This window comes from Mustela putorius, unplaced genomic scaffold, assembly GCF_011764305.1.
Source record: "Mustela putorius furo isolate JIRA1106 unplaced genomic scaffold, ASM1176430v1.1 tig00000139_pilon_pilon_pilon, whole genome shotgun sequence".
Taxonomy (NCBI): Eukaryota; Metazoa; Chordata; class Mammalia; order Carnivora; family Mustelidae; genus Mustela; species Mustela putorius.
In genome coordinates, this window is record NW_025421293.1 from 8,596,158 (window position 1) to 8,616,506 (window position 20,349).

Here is a 20,349-nt window from a genome sequence, read left to right on the forward strand (position 1 = left end):
CTCCTCTCTGATAGGCCTGCTCGCAGCGGCGCCGGTCACGTGGGGCGCGACGTTTCGCGCCAATTTCGGTTGGTCCTGAGTAGCCCGCCGCGCGGACGCTTTCTGCCGTCCCAGGAGTGAGAACCTTGAACTCGCCAACTGCTGCCGCACGGGCAATGGCAGTTAAGGACTACGTGCTCGAGAAAGGTGAGGGTGTGCAAACTTGGGAGGAGCGTCCTGCGCAGGAAGCCTTCCGGCCAACACCTGTTGGTGTGAACCGGCGTCCTGGGGGTCTGGGGTCGGTGCGCGAGGCCAGAGGCAGGATCGGGAGGCGGCGGGGCCGAGGCAGACGGTGCCTGAGAGGCGCGCGGGCCACCGAGGTCGGAGAAGAGTCGGTCATCTTGTTTGGGGAAGGAGTGGGGGGTTCGCGGGGTGTGGGGGGTCTGATAGCCGGGCTGGGGGCTCCAGAGGAGAGCGTCGCGCCCAGGAAAACCCAAGAGCTCAGGAGACCCTGTCCAAGGGCCCCGCGTCCGCAGGGACGGCCACCCCGGGTTCGCTTAACTCCGCGCCCTTAAGCATTCGGAGCGCCCGCGTCCCTCGGAGACGCGCCGGAGTCCCGGGGGCGGGCGGGCCCGGGCCGCTGCGCGTCGGGATTGGCCAGTTTAGGCCAACCTCCAAGCGGAAGTGAAGGCGGGCGGAAGTTGCGCGACGTCGCTGGAGGGAGTGTCGTGTGTAAACAGTGTCCTTCCGCGCGGCGGCCCTGGAGAGAGCTGCTCGGGGCGGGGGCGTGCCTGGAACTGGGGGGCTTCGCGGAAGCCCCGGGGAGGAGGAGGTGCGGCGGCACGGCGCGGCCTTGGACGAGCGGGCCAATCGCCGGACGGGCTCCCGCCCTGGGCGGAGGAATCCCGGGCTGTGAGGCGGCTGCATCTGGGCCCATGTGCTTCTTTGTTTACTAAGAGCGGAAGCAGTGGCGGGAGAGGGGGTGGGGTGGAGCACGGGCCTAGTGGAGAGGTTGAGGAGCCCGAAAGAAAAGGCGGACTCTTGGGCGTGGAAGAAAAGCTGAGAACCTTGAGCTCGGAGTGTGTGGCGGAGTGCGGGAGCCCTTTGGGAAAGGGGTACTGAGAATTTTAACTAAGAGCCTGGAATTCCCTGGGGGCGGGCGTAGGTTTTTGGGTAATGCTCTAACTGCCCGGGGCCCCTTCTTCCGTAGGTAGGAACGGACTTGTGAGAAGGAGTTCTGTTCTACTTGGGGAGAATTACAAAGGCTTTCTTCGATGTTCATGTAAACTGATTACTTCATACATTTTGTAAGCGAAGCGAGTTTTTTAGGTTTGCATCAAGGGGTTTTTTGGCAAAGTATCTGAAAGACTGATTCTGGTGGTTTTACATTTTTTTTCCAGAAAAGGTTAAGAAATTCCTACAGGAGTTTTATCAGGATGATGAATTTGGCAAGAAACAGTTCAAATACGGGAACCAGTTGGTAAGTTTAAGATAAAGTGGAGGGAATGGGTGTTTGCTTAAGGAGTTGTAAAAGGTGTTCGGGTTGATTTTCTTAAGTATGTGTTGTAAATGATCGCTGGGGTGTTCTATTTAGTACTTAGTAAGTGGGTGTGGTTGTACATGTTTAAAGATTAGAGTGTACTTTACGAGTTAGGATGTCTTTGGGGGGCTGAGAAGGGAGTATTGCTTGGTCTTTCTCCGCTATGGTGGGTGGACACTGCCAGGTCTGGTAAAGCGTGGCTCCGTTGCTGTCTCTTCTTGCCGCAGGTTCGACTGGCTCATCGGGAGCAAGTGGCAATGTACGTAGACCTAGACGATGTAGCTGAGGACGACCCCGAGTTGGTGGACTCCATCTGTGAGAACACCAGGCGCTATGTAAGGCTCTTCGCCGACGCTGTGCAGGAGCTGCTTCCTCAGTACAAGGAGAGGGAGGTGAGTGGTTGCAGAATACCGCAGGGCGAGGGACAAGTTGCTTTTGGGAAGCTTCTCGGATACTGGTGATTTTCTTGCTGGCAGAAAGAGAGCAGTCAGTTCTGCCTCGTGCCCTTCATGGTCTTTGCTTACCTCATTCAGCTCCTCCTTTTTCTCATCTTTCTTTAGGTGGTAAACAAAGATGTTCTGGATGTTTACATCGAGCACCGGCTGATGATGGAGCAGCGTAGCCGTGACCCTGGGGCAGCCCGAAGCCCGCAAAACCAGTACCCCCCTGAGCTCATGCGCAGATTGTGAGTGGTCTCCGTGGGGGGGGCTATGGGAATTTGTTCTCCAGGACGTTAATGTGACCATTTTCTACACGTAGCGAGCTGTACTTTCAAGGCCCAAGCAGTAACAAGCCTCGTGTGATCCGGGAAGTGCGGGCTGACTCTGTGGGGAAATTGGTCACTGTGCGTGGAATTGTCACTCGTGTCTCTGAAGTCAAACCCAGAATGGTGGTGGCCACTTACACTTGTGACCAGTGTGGGGCGGAGACCTACCAGCCGGTACGTACAGAGCAAGGAATAGAAACACATTTAATTGTTGGTGATTTTGCCCAGAACTGGTTTGTGTGATGATATTTATTTGTCGTTTATTTTATTCTTGTAAAACGTGACTGTGTTCACTTGCTGGTCTTTTTCTGGTCTGTAGTGGTCGTTTCATCTATTTTGTGTTTTTTGTTCGTATCATCATTTCGCTCAGGACGGGTCAAGACCTCCTTCACCATTTGTGGTGGGTGCTGTGGGGAGGAAGTGTTCACTCAGGTGACTGACTTCGTTTCCTTCTGCTTTTCCTTCCTCACATCCCAGATCCAGTCCCCTACTTTCATGCCTCTGATCATGTGCCCGAGCCAAGAGTGCCAGACCAACCGCTCAGGAGGGCGGCTGTATCTGCAAACACGCGGCTCCAAATTCATCAAATTCCAGGAGATGAAGATGCAGGAACATGTGAGTTTGGGGTACAGGGCCTGGGGAAAGAGAGTTGAGGTGTCCACTCAGGTTCCGCAGCCACTCGCAGAGCGGAAGGAAGAAAAAGAGGCTGAGGCAGAGGGGTGACCTAGAGCAGGAGGGAGATTTGGCGAAGATGATCTCGGGGTCCCTTCTTTTGGCTCCTCAGGCTGAGAAGCGGGGTGGGATGCGTAGGCCCAGAAGATGAGGGCCTCGTCGGCTTCATGTACCTTCCTCCTTGCCCGCGGGCTTTCTCCCCTATAGAGTGACCAAGTGCCTGTGGGAAACATCCCTCGGAGCATCACGGTGCTGGTAGAAGGCGAGAACACGAGGCTCGCCCAGCCCGGGGACCACGTCAGTGTCACTGGTATCTTCTTGCCGATCCTGCGCACTGGGTTCCGACAGGTCGTACAGGTAGGAAAGGGGCTTGAAGGAGGAAAGATGCGCTCTCTCTGCCTCCGTTCTCGCCCCCACCCCCCTCCAAGAGAACTGTCAGGGGCAACGTAGCACAAATGCCAGTGAAAGGGCCTTCATCCGTGTCCTGGCGTTTTCCCACCCAAGGGTCTCCTCTCTGAAACCTACCTGGAGGCCCATCGGGTCGTGAAGATGAACAAGAGCGACGACGACGAGGCTGTGGCAGGAGAGCTGAGCGCGGAGGAGCTGAGGCACATTGCAGGTGCGGGGCCTGGGCGGGCCTGGGAACGGGGTTTTCTTTCTGATCCCCCCCCCCATCCCCCCAGCAACTACTCTAAACTTCCCCGCAGAGGAGGATTTCTATGAGAAGCTGGCGGCCTCCATCGCCCCAGAGATCTACGGGCATGAAGACGTGAAAAAGGCTCTGCTGCTTCTGCTGGTGGGAGGGGTCGACCAGTCTCCTCGGGGCATGAAGATCAGGGGTAAGCCTGGGGGAGGGAAGGAGGGGACAGGGCAGGTGGGAGGGAGCCAGAATGTCAAGGGTCCAGCGTTCTGTGACAAGTCAAATCTGGGACCTCTGTGTCACAGAATAAGAGAGCATGCGGGCTTCGTGGGCACGGGGCGGGGTGGGGGTTTGAGAAGTAGCGCTGGCTGTCGGGGAGCACCTCAGGAGTGCGTGTTGTCGGGCAGCGCGCGTGGAGAGAAGGGGTCAGCTGGAGTTCAACCCTTCTTCCAGGCAACATCAACATCTGCCTGATGGGGGATCCCGGTGTGGCCAAGTCTCAGCTCCTGTCTTACATCGATCGCCTGGCGCCCCGCAGTGAGTAACAACCCTGGGAGGGGTGAATGTACCAGACCTCGGGGCCCTATGCTTCTCTGTTCCTCGGGGGGTCGGGGAGGGCACGTGGTTCCGGAGCCAACACTCGATTTCAGAGGCCTGGGGAAGCCCCGGACCCGGCGGGCCCCACCTCCGTCCTGTCCTTGCTTCTGCCCTTGTTCTTTTCCTCTTCAACGTGTCTGCCTCTTCCCTCTTCCTGATGGTGTCGTTCAGGCCAGTACACCACGGGCCGGGGCTCCTCGGGAGTGGGGCTCACAGCAGCTGTGCTCAGAGACTCGGTGACCGGAGAGCTGACCTTGGAGGGCGGGGCCCTGGTGCTGGCCGACCAGGGCGTGTGCTGCATCGACGAGTTTGACAAGATGGCGGAGGCCGACCGCACGGCCATCCACGAGGTCATGGAGCAGCAGACCATCTCCATCGCCAAGGCCGGCATTCTCACCACGCTCAACGCCCGCTGTTCCATCCTGGCTGCCGCCAACCCTGCCTACGGGCGCTACAACCCTCGCCGCAGCCTGGAGCAAAACATACAGCTTCCTGCTGCCCTGCTTTCCCGATTCGACCTCCTGTGGCTGATCCAGGACCGGCCTGACCGGGACAATGACTTACGGTAAGTGGAGCTCAGCGCTCCAGGACACACCGCCCTAGTGCTCCGTGGGGAGGGAGGAGGTGTTGGAAACCCTTCCAGTTCCTGCTTACGGGAGATAGGGAGTCGGGACTAAAACCCCAGTGAGGATTCCACACTGTGAAGAGTTGGTGGGTTGAGCCGTGGGTAGAGGCACGGGGCACAGGGTATGTGGCCCCAAGGAGAACGGGTCTGCTTGCCTCCGCTCTGCCCAGGTTGGCCCAGCACATCACCTACGTGCACCAGCACAGCCGCCAGCCCCCAGCCCAGTTTGAACCCTTGGACATGAAGCTGATGAGGTAGGACAGCGGGGGCAAGGCCAGCGTGCCTGGCCTGTCCCCCCCACATGGCAGCAGCTTGGGCCGTGTGTGCGTCTCCTGGAATCGGGTGTTTCTCACCACGGCCCCGCTCCCCTCTGGGGCTGAGAGCAGGGAGTCTGTGCCCACCCCCACCCCGCTGGTGGCCTCACAAGACCTAGCATCAGAGCCTTTCTCGCCAGCTGCCCGTCTCGGGTGGAGGCAGGTCCAGATTTCAGGAGTGGCTGGACCCTGTTCCGTGGAGTTGATGGGTTTGCTCCGAGGGGCCCCAGGCGCCCCCAGTTCTCCTGGTCTTGTCCCTGTTGTCTTGTTCTGTTGCAGTCAACAAAGCACAGTGGGGCCCCTGTCCTAGGTTCAGGAGAGGGGACTTGACCATCTTTTATGACTGGTGGATTTTTCCTGTAAAATCCTTTTTCTGAAAACTTTGAAGTCATTTGGAAGGTGCCAGTGGGAGAACTCCAGCGGTGCTCAAGCGAATTTTTCCTACTTGGGGGAGCAGGTGTTGCCTTCAGTGGGGAACTCTTGCTTTCCCACCAACCTGTTCCGCAGACGTTACATCGCCATGTGCCGGGAGAAGCAGCCCACGGTGCCGGAGTCTCTGGCCGACTACATCACGGCCGCCTACGTGGAGATGAGGCGGGAGGCCTGGGCCAGCAAGGACGCCACCTACACTTCCGCCCGGACGCTGCTGGCCGTCCTGCGGCTGTCCACGGCTCTGGTGAGCGCCCGGGCCCGCTCCGCCAGCGGGGGGGCCGTTCCAACATTCCCCGGCCAGCCCCCACCCCCCTCACCACCTCCCCCCCCCCCAGCACCCCGGCCCCGCTGTGCCTGCGGCCGCCTCCCTCCCGCTCAGGCCCTGCCGGTGCTAAAGTGCTGACAGTGCAGATAGCGGTCCTGCGGGCTACCGCACTGTGGGTACTTGCTGCTCCGGCAGGGCACGCACGGCGTCCCTGGAGGGAGAGGCCTGCCCCGCTGCTCCAGCCTCACGGCGGTGGGGGGGGGGGGGGTCGCCTGCGCTCCCCCGTGTCCTCCGTCCTTGCTAGAAACCTGCAGTTCTGTCCGCACACCTTGGACCTTGGTCCCGGGGGCTCCAAAGTGCTGTTCGTGCAGGTAGTGTGATTACCTGACCTACTGCTGAGCTAGCACTTCCCGAGCCCCGGGGACGCGACCTCTCTGCCAGCCGCCTTCCTGGCCGAGCTCCCCCTGCTCTGTCTGTCGTGGTGGGGAGCCCAGGGGTGCTCCGGAGGGTCTGGTCTCCCTCACAGGACAGCGGAAGCCCGGGACTGGCCAGCGTTGCAAGGCGGAGACTTGGGCAATTGCTGGACGCTGCCCGCGCATTGCACTTGTCTCGGTCTGACAGTGCCGGCCCCGCACTGCGGCTGCTGGGCGGGGGGCTCTCCTCTCGTCTTCCGGGCTGCCCTTTTTGAAGCTGGAGCGGGGTGGGGGGGTCCCCTGAGGTGGTTCCCTCCCCTCCTCCCGTGCCCATCTCTCCCTCCCTTCCCCGCAGGCGCGGCTGCGGATGGTGGACACAGTGGAGAAGGAAGATGTGAACGAAGCCATCAGGCTCATGGAGATGTCCAAGGACTCCCTGCTGGGCGACAAGGGGCAGGCGGCGAGGTGAGCCACACCAGGCCCCGTGCCTCACCTGCCCCGGCGACTTAGCCTTACGGCTCCCGCATCCTCACGTGTGTGGTGCTGGCCTCGGCGCTAACATGGCCGATGGTCCTCTGACCTTACACCGCCCTGCTGTTCCCTACAGGACCCAGAGGCCCGCGGATGTGATATTTGCCACTGTGCGGGAGCTGGTCTCCGACGGCCGGAGCGTGCGCTTTGCAGAGGCGGAGCAGCGCTGCATCTCCCGGGGCTTCACCCCTGCCCAGTTCCAAGCGGCGCTCGATGAGTACGAGGAGTTAAACGTCTGGCAGGTTAATACCGCCCGGACACGGATCACTTTTGTCTGAGTCCATCCTGCTGGTGAGACTCTGCGTTCCGTGTGGTGACCCCCGCCCCCCAAAAGAGCCCGTGGTGCCTTTGAGGGGAAAAGAGGACCCCCTCGTTTCTCCTGAACTGCACTCGTTTTATTCTTTTTGCTAATAAAGTGTTTGTAGGTTGCTTTATTCTATTCAGACAAGGTTTTAAGAATTTTCTAGATTCTTACCTTGTTCCCTTCGTGCTTCTTACCCGGTTCACTCCATAAACTGACTGAGTAATGCGCCCGCTCTACCTGCCAGGCACGGTTACTGCTTGCTGCGTCCCCAGCCTGTAAGTCCGCTGTGCGGAGATGACATGAAAGATTGGTCTCCAGTCCCTTTCCCGGTCCTACTGTGCCTCCCGGCTCTGGAGGTTCACCTTGCGGAGGTGAACTACAAGGCTTCAGGCAACTCCTCCCCTTGTCTGCTTCCTGAAATGCCTCAATGCTCAGACCTTCTGTTGCCAACTCTCCCTCTAAAGCTTTGTTCAGGGGTGAGGACAGGGAGCTGCAGGGTGGCACAGGGAGGTGGGACACCACGGACAGGTGATCACAGGTACCAGTCCCCGCATTCACACCTGGCTCTCTAGTGTGGTGACTGGAGCCCCCCCACCTGCTAGCGGTGAGGTGCCAGGGGTCAGATGTGGCACTGTCATAAGCACTGAACATTAGCGCGAAGAGAAAACTTCCTCTTGGCAGTAGACCGGGCCCATAAAGCTTCCGGGTTGTCCAAAAAAGACCAATTCACTCAGCTTGGAGAATCAGTCACTAGTCAAGTGTATAGAGTTGGTCTCTGCACTGCTGTCCTAGGGAGATCTTAAGAAATGGCTCGCTTAGGCGGAAGCGGGCAGCCTTTGGCTCAAATGTAGACTCCTTCACCTGACCAGACCTGGGGTCACCTCAAGTGGCAGCAAGCTCCCCACCACTGCAGGCTGTCCTGCCTGAGCAAGGCTGGAACCAAGGCCCTTCCTTAAGATCCGAGTTGAGAAGGCTGTGTGGTGCCCAACAGAGAGGACAGAGCCACGGGAAGGGGTGCTGAGGGGCTGCTCCCCTTTTATTATCGACAGGAGGTTTTTCTATGGTAGTGTGACACCCCTCCCCTGTGGGACCATTGTCCGACCTGTGTGTCGTCCCTTCAAATACCCTCTCAGAAGAAGAGCCCCCGCATCCGCCTGCCGATGCCTTGTCGATCGTAGAGGACGTTGAACTTGTTCACAAACTGGTTCATGGTGTTGCAGGTTTTGGTGATGGTGCCGAGGTAGGCCATGAGCCCCACGTCATTGCATTGCTGGAAGGAAAAGACCAGTTGTCCGGGGGACAGCGGACTGTCCCATGTCCTGCATATAGACATGATGTACAAAAGCCCCACCTCCCCAGCCTGGGTTTTATACTCACATCGTAAAAGTCTGTCTTGAACTTGTCTGTGCTGAGCACTGGTAGGCAATGACACAGAGCATAGGCCTCCCGCAGGATCTCATGGTTGAAGGGGACCTCTCCTAAAGGCGCAAAAGGACTGCGTTAATGTAGATGCTGTCACCTCCCCAGGAGGGAGACGGAGTGATCTCCCAGGAGGGAGAGGAGTGCCAGGGAGACACTGTCCTACCCGCTTCGGAGGCCTTGACATACTCCAAGATAAGCTTGACCCGGCTGTGCAGCATCTTAATGGCGCTGTGTTGCGCGATCAGGTGCTCGGCCACTGCAGGGAGACAGGAACAGGCCAACGTGTAAAATGAACGTGGCCAGACTTTGCAGCCCCACGGCCGAGAAAGCCCCTTCCTTACCCGTGGAGTTCTCGCCGCTGCCAGTGGCTGTCATCCGGGCTACATGGTCCACACCAATGCGTTCAGCTTCCTCCGTGGCCAGAGTGTAGGTCAGTTCAGCAAACAGCATGGTGGCCTACAGGGCACAAAGGCAGAGTCAGAAGCAGGAAAGGCCCGGGGCAGGATCAGAGGGTTGAAGGGCAGGCCATTACCTCTCCATTGATTATATCGATGACAGACTCAAAAACGCTGACGGGAAGCTGTAAAGAAACAGCGGAGACGGCGTGACATCAAGTGCCCCTGAGCTACTACAGGCCAAACGCTGGGCTTGGCTCTTCCACCGTAGACTTTTCCATCCAATCTTCCCAAAGACCCACTGAAGTAAGGATCATCCCCATCTCCCACGTGAGGCAAAAAGCAGTTTAGAGGTTTAATGACTAACCCAAAGTCACAGCTGCTGAGTGGGAGAATACCCCTCAGGTGAAGATTCAGCCGGTCGGAGACGGGAAAGGAAGGACAGGCTGGGGGTGGGGGTGGGGCTACCAAACAGGCACAGGGTCAGCATTACTCACATCTGTGTGCTTGGTCATAGGGTTCAACTTAAGAAAGAGTGGGCTCTCGATGATCTCGCACACCTGGAAGAGGGGATGGTGGGCACGAGAGTCAAGGCCCATCTTCCTCCCTCCCGTCACTCTCCCCCAGCACGCACGTGTGAGCACGTGTACCTGCTTGTGGACGTGGATGTCGGAAGGGTCAGGCGGCCCACCGGTGGTATACCAGCCCAGAAACTCCAGTTCCTTGAACACCTGTTTGACTGCGGAGAAAGAACCAGAGCACAGGGTTCTTTCTTTAAACCACCCTCCCGTAACTGGAAGCGCCTGGTATATTTTTCGACTTCTCCCCTCCGCACTCAACTCCTGGCTCAACTCACAATAATTAATCCCTTCTATCTTCTCTTGTCCTTTACTGTCATTTGGGGGGAATGCCTAAATGCGGTCTCTTTCTGACATCCTTCCCACAACTCTCACTCCCCCGCCCCTTCTTGTCCCATTCTGTTTCTTCCCAACACCCGGGCATCTCCCCGACTCTGCCTTTGTTTCTTACTCCCACTCCTCCCTCCCCCTCCAAGCCTCTTCCCCTCTCACACTGCTCCTCCTTGGTGTAGTAATATTCCTTGTCAATGATAATCTTCTCCTCCACAGTGTGGGAGAGCAGCTCAAAGGAGTTCATCACCTCGATATTTCGGCCCTCCTGTTTCCCGATCAGAGCCCCGATCACTGCGGGGAGAGAACGACACGTGAGACCTGAGGGTGAGGAATCTTGGCCCTCATCACTACAAGCCCAAGGGTCGAGGTCCGTGTGAACCACCGTGGAGCCACGGTGACCTGGGGGACGGGGAACCGGTCTCAGGGACGGAATGGGCAAAGACCCCTATTTGGGGGAGGTGACCGAGAGGAGGTGGGAGAACTACGCCGAACACTCACCCTGCATAGGCCGCCCCTCCTGGGAGCGCATGCGAATCCAATGGTCTGAAATGTTGAGAATGACGAGGGGATGGAGAGCGACGGAGACGCTGCCCGTCACGCCGGAGGCCATCACGCTGGGGACTACTGAGGGTGGAGGAAAAGGAGGGCGAGTCGGATTCGGCGCGGCACATTCTGCCCCGGGGCTGCGAGCGGAAGACCGCGGAGCCGGAGCCAGACATCCCTCCCGCAAATTAGTCCAGGGGGAGGTGTTGCCGTCCTGCCTGCTGACTCCTCCCGGGAGTCCAGGGGGGCCTTGTCGCTCCCCGAGGGGCGTCACCAGAGGAGGCCCCCGCGAGGCCCGTTACCTGCTGCATCCACCTCCATCCCGCTGCTCCCTCCAGTCCCGTTCGCCGCCGCCGCCATTTTCCCCGCGCCCGCCAGCCTCGGCCCCGCCCCCTCCCTGCCGGCTTCCGTAGGTCGGCGGCGCATGCTCAGTGGGCGCGGGGCCTCGGCGGACGGGGCGTGCTGCCCCGAGGCCGCCGGGCCCCGGAAGACCCGGTCCTGGGTGTCACCTGCAGCTGCGGAAGCCCTGGAACAAACAGCTTAACTCTGATCCCTCCCAACCTTATCGTCCTCGTCAGTAAAATTGGAATAAAACGGCCTAGTTCCTAAGGCTGTTGCAGGAGGAATGAAAAATCATGTGTTTGCCCTCAGGATGAAATCCAAGCCGCGTGCAAGGCCCTGCAGTATCCGGGCCCGCCTGCCAGCCGGCCTGTCCTCTGCTCTGCCCCGTGGTCCTCCTGCTGCAGCCGCACGGGCTCTCGCTCGCTCCCACGTGAGGGCCTCTGTGACCAACGCCACACCTGACACACAGGAACCCAAGTAGTTCTCAGCGGATGGTTATTTTGAAGTGGTTTTCCTCCAAATACCGTATTCCCCACAGGACTAGGGACATCCCCAGCACTCTAAGCCTTCCCGACCTCTCTACCCTCCGTCTCCAGCAGCCTCGCAAAACTGGCTTGTGGCAAACCTCGCCCTCTCCAGACCTCCCCCCACTCCTACACTCGAGCAGGCTGAGGGCTGCGTTTACCCCCCTGCTGCCCCTACAGTTTGTCCCGCTGGCTCTTTTACTGTGTGTCCGTGCCACACCCAAAGTGTAAGCCCTCAGAAAGCAGGTGGACACCTGTGTCCCGACCCCGCAGAGCCCACCCCAGCGCCCACAGGCAGCAGGTACCCGGAGATGTGTGCTGCTTTATCACTTTCTATCTTCAAGTCCAGTCTTTTAGCAGCGTCTTCGAAACTCTCTTTGTCCCTCTGTTCCCTTTGTCACATCACCTTCGGTAATAAAACTGCCTCCCTGCTTCCTTCCTATAAAGACCCCCTGCATTCCACGTAGTGCCCACTGGGATAACCCAGGATAATCTCCGCATCTGAAGATCCTTAACCTAATCATAAATCCCTGACAGTCTCCCAATCTGAAGATCTTAATTATAAATCCACAATAATCTCCCCATCTGAAGATCCATATTTTAATGAGATCTGCAAAATCTCTTTTCCCTGTAAAGTAACATTCACAGGTTCCAAGGATTGGGACCTGGCTGTTTGGGGGGCCACTGTTCAGCCCACCACAGCACACTGTGGGGGAGCTGGAGAGCATTGTCTTCATGATCTAGCATTATGTCAGTCCATGAAGAGAATCCTGGTGGCTGAAGCAGAATTAAGTTGGAATTCGCTAAGCTCCCTTTTGGCTGGGCTGTACCCAGAGGATTGGAATTCCCTAGGCTCCCTTTTGGCTACCACCAGGCTGGCCCCGGGGTAGCCATGCAGTGGGGGGCAGGGGGAGGGAGAGAAGTGTCAAACCAAGAAATAGTCAGGACAGAATCTTTAATTTTCAAAACAAGTCTAGAAAGCCTTCCTTTCATCCTGATTGTTACCCAAGAGATGGCTGAGCAGGAGGAGATGAACACTTTCAGGGAACAGCCACGTTTAGCAACCAGGATGTCTTACTAAGGTCTGTGGGCCAGGAGGAGGTAAGGGAGGTCAGGATGATCTGGAGGAGGCCGTCCCAGCCCTTGGGACTCAGATGCTGAGGATGGTGGGGAGTGTAGGATGTCCACGCAACACCTTGACTACTGACCCGTTGTTGGGTAGCTTTTGTGAGATAAAGCTTCATGCACCCCAATGTCAGACTGTAGATGGTCTGCAAAACCTAAAACATGACACGGTTTAGTTTCAAGGGCCATAATGATGTGGCCTAAGTCAGGGGATCAGACTAGAACAGGGACATCAGCACCAAGAAAGACCCGAGGAGGTGTCGAAGGTTCAATGGAATTGGTTTAGGTGTGGGCAGGAGCTTCTGGCCAGTACAGGCTTGATCAGCATCTTAAAGGTGCCAGTCTTACCAGAGACCAGGTCCCCACCATGGGCAAGCACACGAGTGACTCGACTGTCAGAGCTAAGGTGTGTTCACTGCTCCCAAAGCACATGATTTTCATCTTCTCTGTCAGCTTCAAGGGGCCAAGCGAGCAGCCAGCCATTGGCTGACAGCCCAAGTCAGCGAAATGTCACCAGCCTCCTCGTGGGGAGTGCTGGCCAGATGTATGATGAGAACAGCGTTGAGTTCTGCCCACTGAGCAGAGCTGTGACATTGGCTTTCAGTTTGGGGCAGCTGGCCCTGAAGCTGGGCAGCAGCAGCTCCCCAGTAGAGCCCATCAGGGCTCACCCCATCAGGGTTCATCAGGAGCCATCAGGGAACCAAGCCCAGGCATTCAGGGGAGACTCTGAGACCTCCAGTCCCTACTGATCCACGTCTCGGGTTCAAGTTCCTTACAAAGCCGTAGTGCCACTTCATGTAAGACCCCTCCGGGAGCACAAGGACTGTGCCCTTAAATAGACCATTCCTGTCTCACCAGTGAGGTCTGCTAGGCTCTGCCGATCTTGCCATCCATCAACTTTGACTTGATTCACCCCAAAATGGGAGTATTGTGTTGGAGAATTACCAAGCCCCCTGGGTCTGGAGTCCTTCAGGAGCAGGTGTGCCCCTAGCTGTGTCCTGCAGGTGGCGCTGTTGCACCGACACTGACGGCGCCTGGTAGGCAAGCTGTGCTTTCCCTTCCTCCTCCTCTGCGTAGCCATCTGCGGGTCCCACTGTCCCCAGCTGCACACAGCAGGCCCTAAATGGGAAAATCCCCTCTAACTCTTAAGGGGCTGGAAAATTGCGGGCATATCCCCCTCCGGTTCCCACTTACATCTTTAGGTGCAGAAGCAGCAGAGACACTGGCCGCACGCAAGATCACTGGGGCTTGGCTTCTCCACCGCAAACCCTGTCCAAACCCTGCGGCTGGATTCAGGCATGTCTTCCCCTACAGGAACAAGGACCAAGGAATTTAACCTGTTTGTCAGGGGTTACAACAACAACCAGCGGGAGACCAGACTACTCCTCCAGACCAGACATCGAGGGCAGGGCCTGATGGAGGCCCCCAAGGGGAAACTGAACGCTCAGGCTGGTTTTTTGACTTTGGCCTCAAGCTCCGGGGTCAACAGCCACAATTCGTACTGCCTCTGCCCTGGGGTGGGGGTGGGGGTACCTCCTGGCTCTCTGTGACAGGCTCTCTCCCCAAGCTTAGTTTAGGAGGGCTGCCTTCCCTCCGAGGCCTGACGAGGACTGCGAGGGGCACCTGGGCTCCCGAAGTAGCTGCTGAAGCCGGTTACCAGCTGCCACAACCACACTCCCAGCATGGCTTTGGGAATAATAGAGCTCATGCACTTGGCATTTCCTCCGGGAGAGATCTGACCATGCTTCCCAGCTGCCTTTCCTCAGGCTGCAGCCCCAACCCTACAGGACGATTGACCCGGCAGCTGCCCCATCTCCACGGCTTCAGGGCAGTCCAGACGGAGATGGAAGGAATGAAAAAGAACTTGAACCCATTTGGTTCACTGAGAGACACACTGTAGAGCGGGCAGCTGGCCCGTGCTTGTCCCCAGGCCAGCCCAGGAGCAAGGGCGGCCTTCCTCCACTCCAGCCTCCCGCTCAGGAACCCCCACCATTGGGGGGGACCAGTTTCCTCTGATTGCCCGGCCCCTCCTGTCTAACATCCCAGGGCAGAGCCCAAGAGAAGCATCTGACTACTGGGGAGTCCCGGGCACGTGGGGACAGAGCAGGCCGAAGCGATGGAGAGGGACAGACAGGACGTCTGGACATCCTTCCGCTATAGCTCTACGGATGAGAGCACTAGCACTGGGGACCATCTGGACCCCGAATGAATGACGGCGATACTCCAGCTCGGTTTTAGTTGTTATTGGAAATGGATGCCTGATTCCACAGTTCTCTTTCCCCTTTAAACCAAGTGCCCTGAGACTGTGCAAGCATGGTCTCTGCGAGCTGAGCCGTGGAAGAAGAGGGGTCTCTTAATCCTTACCTTTGGGTCAGAAGCGCTGTGCTAGTTCCTTGGGGTCACCCCTTTACCAGGCACTTCCCCGTGGCAACGGCAGCTCTGGGGTGTCACCATGCAGAGGGCTCCCTGCCCGGGATTAGGGGTTCATTGTCCCGGGGAGTGCCTAGTGCCGTGACCCAGTGGTCTCCAAGCAATTCAGGGGGGAGTCAGAATTCTCGCTGTGGCTCTGTCGGCCTCGAGGGTCCGGGCTGCCTGCCCCTTTATCTCAGAGGCATGTAACTCATTCTAGACTTTTTGTGGGATGTCTCTTTTCTTTACCACAGAGACTGATGACATTTGCCTTTTCTATTTTCTGTTCTCTTAGACCAAACACTGACAACCAGGAATAAGCGGAGTACTCCAGGGGGAGCGGATATAAAAGGAAGACTTGATGAGTATTCTAAATTTGCAAGCTGTTTAGAAACAGCAGCAAAATTCCACAAGAAAGAGAGGAAAGTATCCCCTTCCCCCAAGTGTTCAAGCAGAGCTACAGTCTTCCCCAGAAAACCACCCCCCACTGGAGAAAAAGCCTGCAAGCAGAGGAAAGCCGACAGAAATGTCAATGTCTCATAAGAAGGATCTTATAGGACGTCCAGTTGTAGAGCATACAACTCCTGATCACGAGCTTGTGAGTTCAAGCCCCACGATGGGCATGGAGCCCACTTGAAAAAAAAAAAAACAACTTGGGGAGCGCCTGGGTGGTTCAGTTGATTAAGTGTCCGACTCTTGATTTCAGCTCAGGTCTCAATCTCAGGGTGGTGAGTTCAAGCCCCGTGCTGGGCATGGAAAAAAGTCTTTTAAAATTTTTTAAATAATTGGGGTGCCTGGGTGGCTCAGTAGGTTAAGCCTCTGCCTTCAGCTCGGGTCATGGTCTCAGGGTCCTGGGATCGAGCCCCACATCGGGCTCTCTGCTCGGCAGGGGGCCTGCTTCTCCTTTCTCTCTGCCTGCCTCTCTGTCTACTTGTGATCTCTCTCTGTCAAATAAATAAATAAAATTTAAAAAAATTTTTTTAAATAATAAAAAAAAAAAAAAAGGAAGAAGAAAGAAGAAAGATCCTATAAGAAATGTAAATCGGCAGGGCGCCTGGGCGCCTGGGTGGCTCAGTGGGTTAAGCCTCTGCCTTCGGCTCAGGTCATGATCTCGGGGTCCTGGGATCGAGCCCTGCATCAGGCTCTCTGCTCAGCAGGGAGCCTGTTTCCTCCTCTCACTCTCTGCCTGCCTCTCTGCCTACTTAGGATCTCTGTCAAATAAATAAATAAAATATTTTTTAAAAAAAAGAAATGTAAATTGGGTTTCTCAGCCATTGGTAAGCATCAGAAAATCCCCAGACTAAAGAAACCTTACTATGTAGTGATTGTGGGAAAGCCTATGTCAGAAGCCACACATTCTAGCATCTGGGGAAACACGCAGGAGGGAAGCCCTTACTCAGCTCTGGAAAAATCCGTCATGGGGAGAACTCACTTCTGCACATTGACTGTGGAAAATTCTCGAGGCAGAACGCACCTCACTGACGTCAGAGAATTTGTTCTCTTGGGGAAACCATATAAATGGGAGCGTGGAAAAGCCTTCAGGAATTGCTCACAGGTTTCTCAACGCCAGAGGCTCCACACTAGAGGGAAACCTTTCAGGAACCAAGTCTGATCACACACTGGAGGGCGCACACTGGGGAGAGACCTCACACGCGCGTTCGCTGTGGGAAAACTTGGCGATCAGGTCTTCTCACAGGACAGAGAATCCTCGCTGCAGAGAAACCTCATAAACGCAGCGGCCATCATCACACACTGAATCATTCGCATCAGAGAGAGGCCACGTCTGTGTAAGCAAACCTTCATGGTGCAAACATCACGGTGCTCACGCTGGAGAGAAGCAAACAGCAAGAAATGCTTTTGTCAAAAGTCAAGTCTTCTCACCCATCAGTGTGTCCCCGCTGGAGAAAGACCTCGCGGCTGCGCCGGGTATGACAGAGCACTGCGTGCTGACAGGGCTCTGAGCAGACACCAGAGGGGCCAGGCTACAGAGAAACCCTATAAATGTCGCACGTGAGACCACCTTCAGTCAGAGCTTGGGTCCTATGATCATCAGTACCACACGAGAGAGAGGCCCCAGGCACGTGGTCAGTGCGAGAGAAACTTCTGTGTCAAGAGGGCCCTTAGCCGAGCACCTGGGTGGCTCAGTTGATTAAGCATCTGACTCTTTTTTTTTTTTTTAAGATTTTATTTATTTTATTTGACAGACAGAGATCACAAGTAGGCAGAGAGGCAGGCAGAGAGAGAGAGAGGAGAGCAGGCTCCCTGCTGAGCAGAGAGCCCGATGCAGGGCTCGATTCCAGAACCCTGGGATCACGACCCGAGCCAAAGGCAGAGGCTTAACCCACGGAGCCACCCAGGCGCCCCAAGCATCTGACTCTTGATTTCAGCTCAGGTCATGATCTCAGGGTCCTGGGATCGAGCCCCACATCGGGCTCCCTGATGGGTAGGGAGCCTGCTTCTCCCTCTGCCTGCCACTCCCCCTGCCTGTGTGGGTGCTCTCTCTCTCTCCTTCAAATAAGTATATAAATCTTTAAAAAATTAAAATAAAATTAACCCCCCAAAGTGTATTGTGCTTGGTGTATACAATAATTCCCATTTAAAAAAAAAAAGATTTTATTTATGAGAGACGGAGAATGAGCAGGGAGAGGAGCAGAGAGAGGGAGAAGCAGGTTCCCCGCTGAGCAGGGAGCCTGATGCCAGCCTTTATCCCAGGATCCCGGGATCGTGACCTGAGCCAAAGGCAGACTCCTAAACATCTGAGCCACCCAGGCGCCCCGAATCCCCCCAACTTTTTTTTTTTAAACAAAAAAAGGCTAACCGATATTATAATCATATTCGGCAACTGTGGAGTCTATCTTTGGAGAAAATTTAAGAATATGTTAAAGACAGAAGATGCCTTATGGTGGCTCAAAAGTATATCAAAACTGGGAATTCCTCTTATAACAGCTGAGATAAATTTGAAAGTCTATAAATGCTCTTTTAAAATGACTTGAGGGGGCGCCGTGGGTGGCTCAATGGGTTAAGCCTCTGCCTTCGGCTCGGGTCATGATCCCAGAGCCATGGGATCGAGCCCCGCATCGGGCTCTCCACTCAGCAGGGAGCCTGCTTCCCTCTCTCTCTCTGCCTGCCTCTCTGCCTACTTGTGATCTTTTTCTCTGTCAAAAAAAAAAAGGTGAAATAGACTTTTTTTTTTTTTTAAATGACTTGAGGGATGTCTGTTGTGTCTAGAAAGACACCACAGGACCAGCCCGGTGTCCCTCTAAGCCATGAACTGCTCGTGGGGGGACTCCCATTGAACGGTCAGTAACCTGTCCTGGGCTCACATCCCGTGCAGCCTCTAGGCAAACACTTGGCCCAATGCCAGCTTCGAAGCCTCACAGAACTCTTCCTCAAGTAACTCCTATTCACAGAAGTGACAGCTGGGGCTTCGAGAAGGCGAGTTGTCTGCCAAAGGGTCCACTCACAGCAAGTCAAGGGACGCAGCTAGGAATATCTCACTCTCAAACCCGTCATGCTGGCTCCGGGCAGACTCGGCCCGTCTCTGAACAACGATCCTCAGCAGCGGTTAAGCTGCCCATCACAGCGTCTGCTTCGGTTTGTGGTAAGGTCGGGCACCGAGAACAGTCTCTGGAGTCAAGACGAGTGGGAAGTGGCTGGATAGGTAATGCCACGAGGTCCAGGATCTGACTGGACAAAAGTTCGTCTCAGTTCCAGGGTGCCTGGCTGGCTGGCTCAGGCAGTAGAGCATGTGTCGCTTGATCTCAGGGTCATGAGTTTGAGCCCCATGTTGGGTGTGGAGCCTAATTAAAAAAATGGGGGTGCGCCTGGGTGGCTCAGTGGGTTAAGCCTCTGCTTTCAGCGCAGGTCATGATTTCAGGGTCCTGGGATCGAGTCCCGCATCGGGCTCTCTGCTCAGTGAGAGTCTGCTTCTTCCTCTCTCTCTCTCTGCCTGCCTCTCTGCCGACTTGTGATCTCTCTCTGTCAAATAAATAAATAAAATCTTAAAAAGAAAAAAAGGTGTCTCAGTTCCACCAGGACGCGATCACATTTCGAGTTCATTTGTGCTAGTCATACTAACAAAGGAACGGCCCATGTTTAGGACACATCAATTTCATTCCTGATCCTGATTTTTCTCTGCTGCTGTCCAACATGAGTCCTTGGTGTCAGAGGGAGCCCTTGCCCGCGGGAGTCAGACCACAGACCGTGGGCACTTGGCTGGAGCCCTCTTGTGGCTCAGGCTCACTTGGGGAACAGATTGAACCGCGGGGGGTGGTCAGTCCCCCCACGTCAGTCCGAGGAGAGACGCAGACCAGACTGAGAGCTTTCCTGCAGCGGAGCGGCTTGGCGGATTGCTGGGGCCTGGCCAGGGGAGTGCGAGACCCATAGGGCAGGCCGTCAGGAAGGGAGGCCGCACACCCGCTCATGCTCAAGCCGCTGCCCACAGGCGGAATTCCCTGTGGGAAAGGAGATCTGCTCTGAGGCTTCCAGGGGCTTGACTCAGTCCAACCCAGGTTACCAAGGACGATGGCGCTTAGAGCTCTGATCACAGGGACACGCCCCTTAGTGTTTGGTTGAACAGTCATCCCGACAAGCTGACCCACGAAAGCATCATATCCCCTTACCTCTTGGACCTGACTTGCTCCTGCTTCACCCCGTTCTTTGCTGACCGGTTATCTCTGGCCCCATTTGAACAGGGGCTCCAGGGACTGCTGGGCTCGCGGCTGTACCCGCAGGCCTCCCCCAGGGCCCAGGAAGCTGCTTAACAAATATTAACTGAATAATGCATGTGCAGCCTTTCAGGCAATGCTTGAACCTCTGCCTTAACCCTCGGCCTCTTTCTGAACTTCCCCGCCCCCGTTCCTGGCAGCCTGCTCTCTGCTCAGGCCTCCACCTCCTGACAACCTGACCGAACCTGCCTCTGGCCACTGACCGTGACCGGCCTTCGTCTCCCTTCCCTGGCATGGCCCTTCCCCGTTTTCCCTGAGCACGGGAGCGCGGGCTGGCCTCTGCCACTGCCCGGCCCCCACGCCCCCCCCAGCCCATGGTTCTCCCTGCTTGTCCCTCCCGGGGTGCAATGGCTCTCACATCCCACGCCGCACCTGCACCACCGCGGACCCGGGGGGCTTTGCTGTCAGGCCCAGTGGATCTTGCTCAGCTACAGACAAGCACTCTTGAGTTTTTCACAGGATCAACTTGCTTGTAAACCTCCAACTTGCTGAGACCCGGCAGAAGGTGAGACAGAACTCAGCTTGCCATGAAAGGCCCTTCCCGGTCTGACCCTCACCAGGGTCTCCCGCCATCCTCCCGGGGGCACCCTCTCCTCGGCCACCTGCCCTCCTTCCCCTACACACCGGGTCCTCTCCAGCCGGAGATGAGCGCACCCCCGGTTTCTCCACCATGAAAGACTCCCCTGTCTCCATCCTGCAAGCTTGTCTCCTGTACAGGGACACACTCTGGCCAGCAGAGCCACTCGTCCCGCTTTGGTGAGTTAACTTCCGTGGACTTCCGTGGGTAGAGGCCGGGCAAGTCGCGCTGTCCTCCCGGGAGCTGGGCCTCAGCCTCAGCTCCCTGCAGCCGTGACCCCAACCGCGACCTGGCCC

The 20,349-nt window shown here is 56.6% G+C and overlaps 2 protein-coding genes and 1 long non-coding RNA gene across 6 annotated transcripts; 1 reads left to right on the plus strand and 2 right to left on the minus strand.

Moving 5' to 3' along the window:
• The first annotated feature begins 29 nt into the window (after positions 1-29).
• On the plus strand, positions 30-7,219 carry MCM7 (minichromosome maintenance complex component 7). Of its 3 annotated transcripts, XM_004781810.3 has the most exons (16): positions 712-1,094; positions 1,190-1,286; positions 1,380-1,459; positions 1,747-1,911; positions 2,080-2,204; positions 2,279-2,459; positions 2,763-2,900; positions 3,165-3,314; positions 3,462-3,576; positions 3,665-3,796; positions 4,051-4,134; positions 4,366-4,759; positions 4,990-5,073; positions 5,641-5,809; positions 6,599-6,708; positions 6,851-7,219. In XM_004781810.3, the coding sequence occupies exons 4-16, from the start codon at positions 1,777-1,779 to the stop codon at positions 7,050-7,052; spliced, it is 2,019 nt and encodes a 672-aa protein (XP_004781867.1). In that variant the 5' UTR covers positions 712-1,094; positions 1,190-1,286; positions 1,380-1,459; positions 1,747-1,776; the 3' UTR covers positions 7,053-7,219. The 3 variants fall into 3 exon arrangements, with proteins under 3 accessions (XP_004781866.1, XP_004781867.1, XP_004781868.1); XM_004781809.3 differs by lacking the exons at positions 712-1,094; positions 1,190-1,286 and adding an exon at positions 30-186; XM_004781811.3 differs by lacking the exon at positions 1,190-1,286.
• An 869-nt stretch (positions 7,220-8,088) lies between these two features.
• COPS6 (COP9 signalosome subunit 6) lies at positions 8,089-10,791 on the minus strand. The gene is made up of 10 exons (XM_004781833.3): positions 10,652-10,791; positions 10,305-10,430; positions 9,966-10,097; positions 9,546-9,634; positions 9,393-9,455; positions 9,033-9,080; positions 8,842-8,956; positions 8,664-8,756; positions 8,456-8,556; positions 8,089-8,348 (listed from the first exon to the last, which is right to left on the minus strand). The coding sequence occupies exons 1-10, from the start codon at positions 10,773-10,775 to the stop codon at positions 8,208-8,210; spliced, it is 1,032 nt and encodes a 343-aa protein (XP_004781890.1). The 5' UTR covers positions 10,776-10,791; the 3' UTR covers positions 8,089-8,207.
• Positions 10,792-12,016: 1,225 nt separating this feature from the next.
• Positions 12,017-19,529, minus strand: LOC123390699. Of its 2 annotated transcripts, none has more exons than XR_006605256.1 (4): positions 19,372-19,529; positions 16,182-16,576; positions 13,535-13,648; positions 12,017-12,495 (listed from the first exon to the last, which is right to left on the minus strand). It is a non-coding gene; the product is annotated as an uncharacterized LOC123390699 (long non-coding RNA). The 2 variants fall into 2 exon arrangements; XR_006605257.1 differs by having other exon boundaries at positions 12,018-12,495; positions 16,224-16,576.
• Positions 19,530-20,349: the final 820 nt, after the last annotated feature.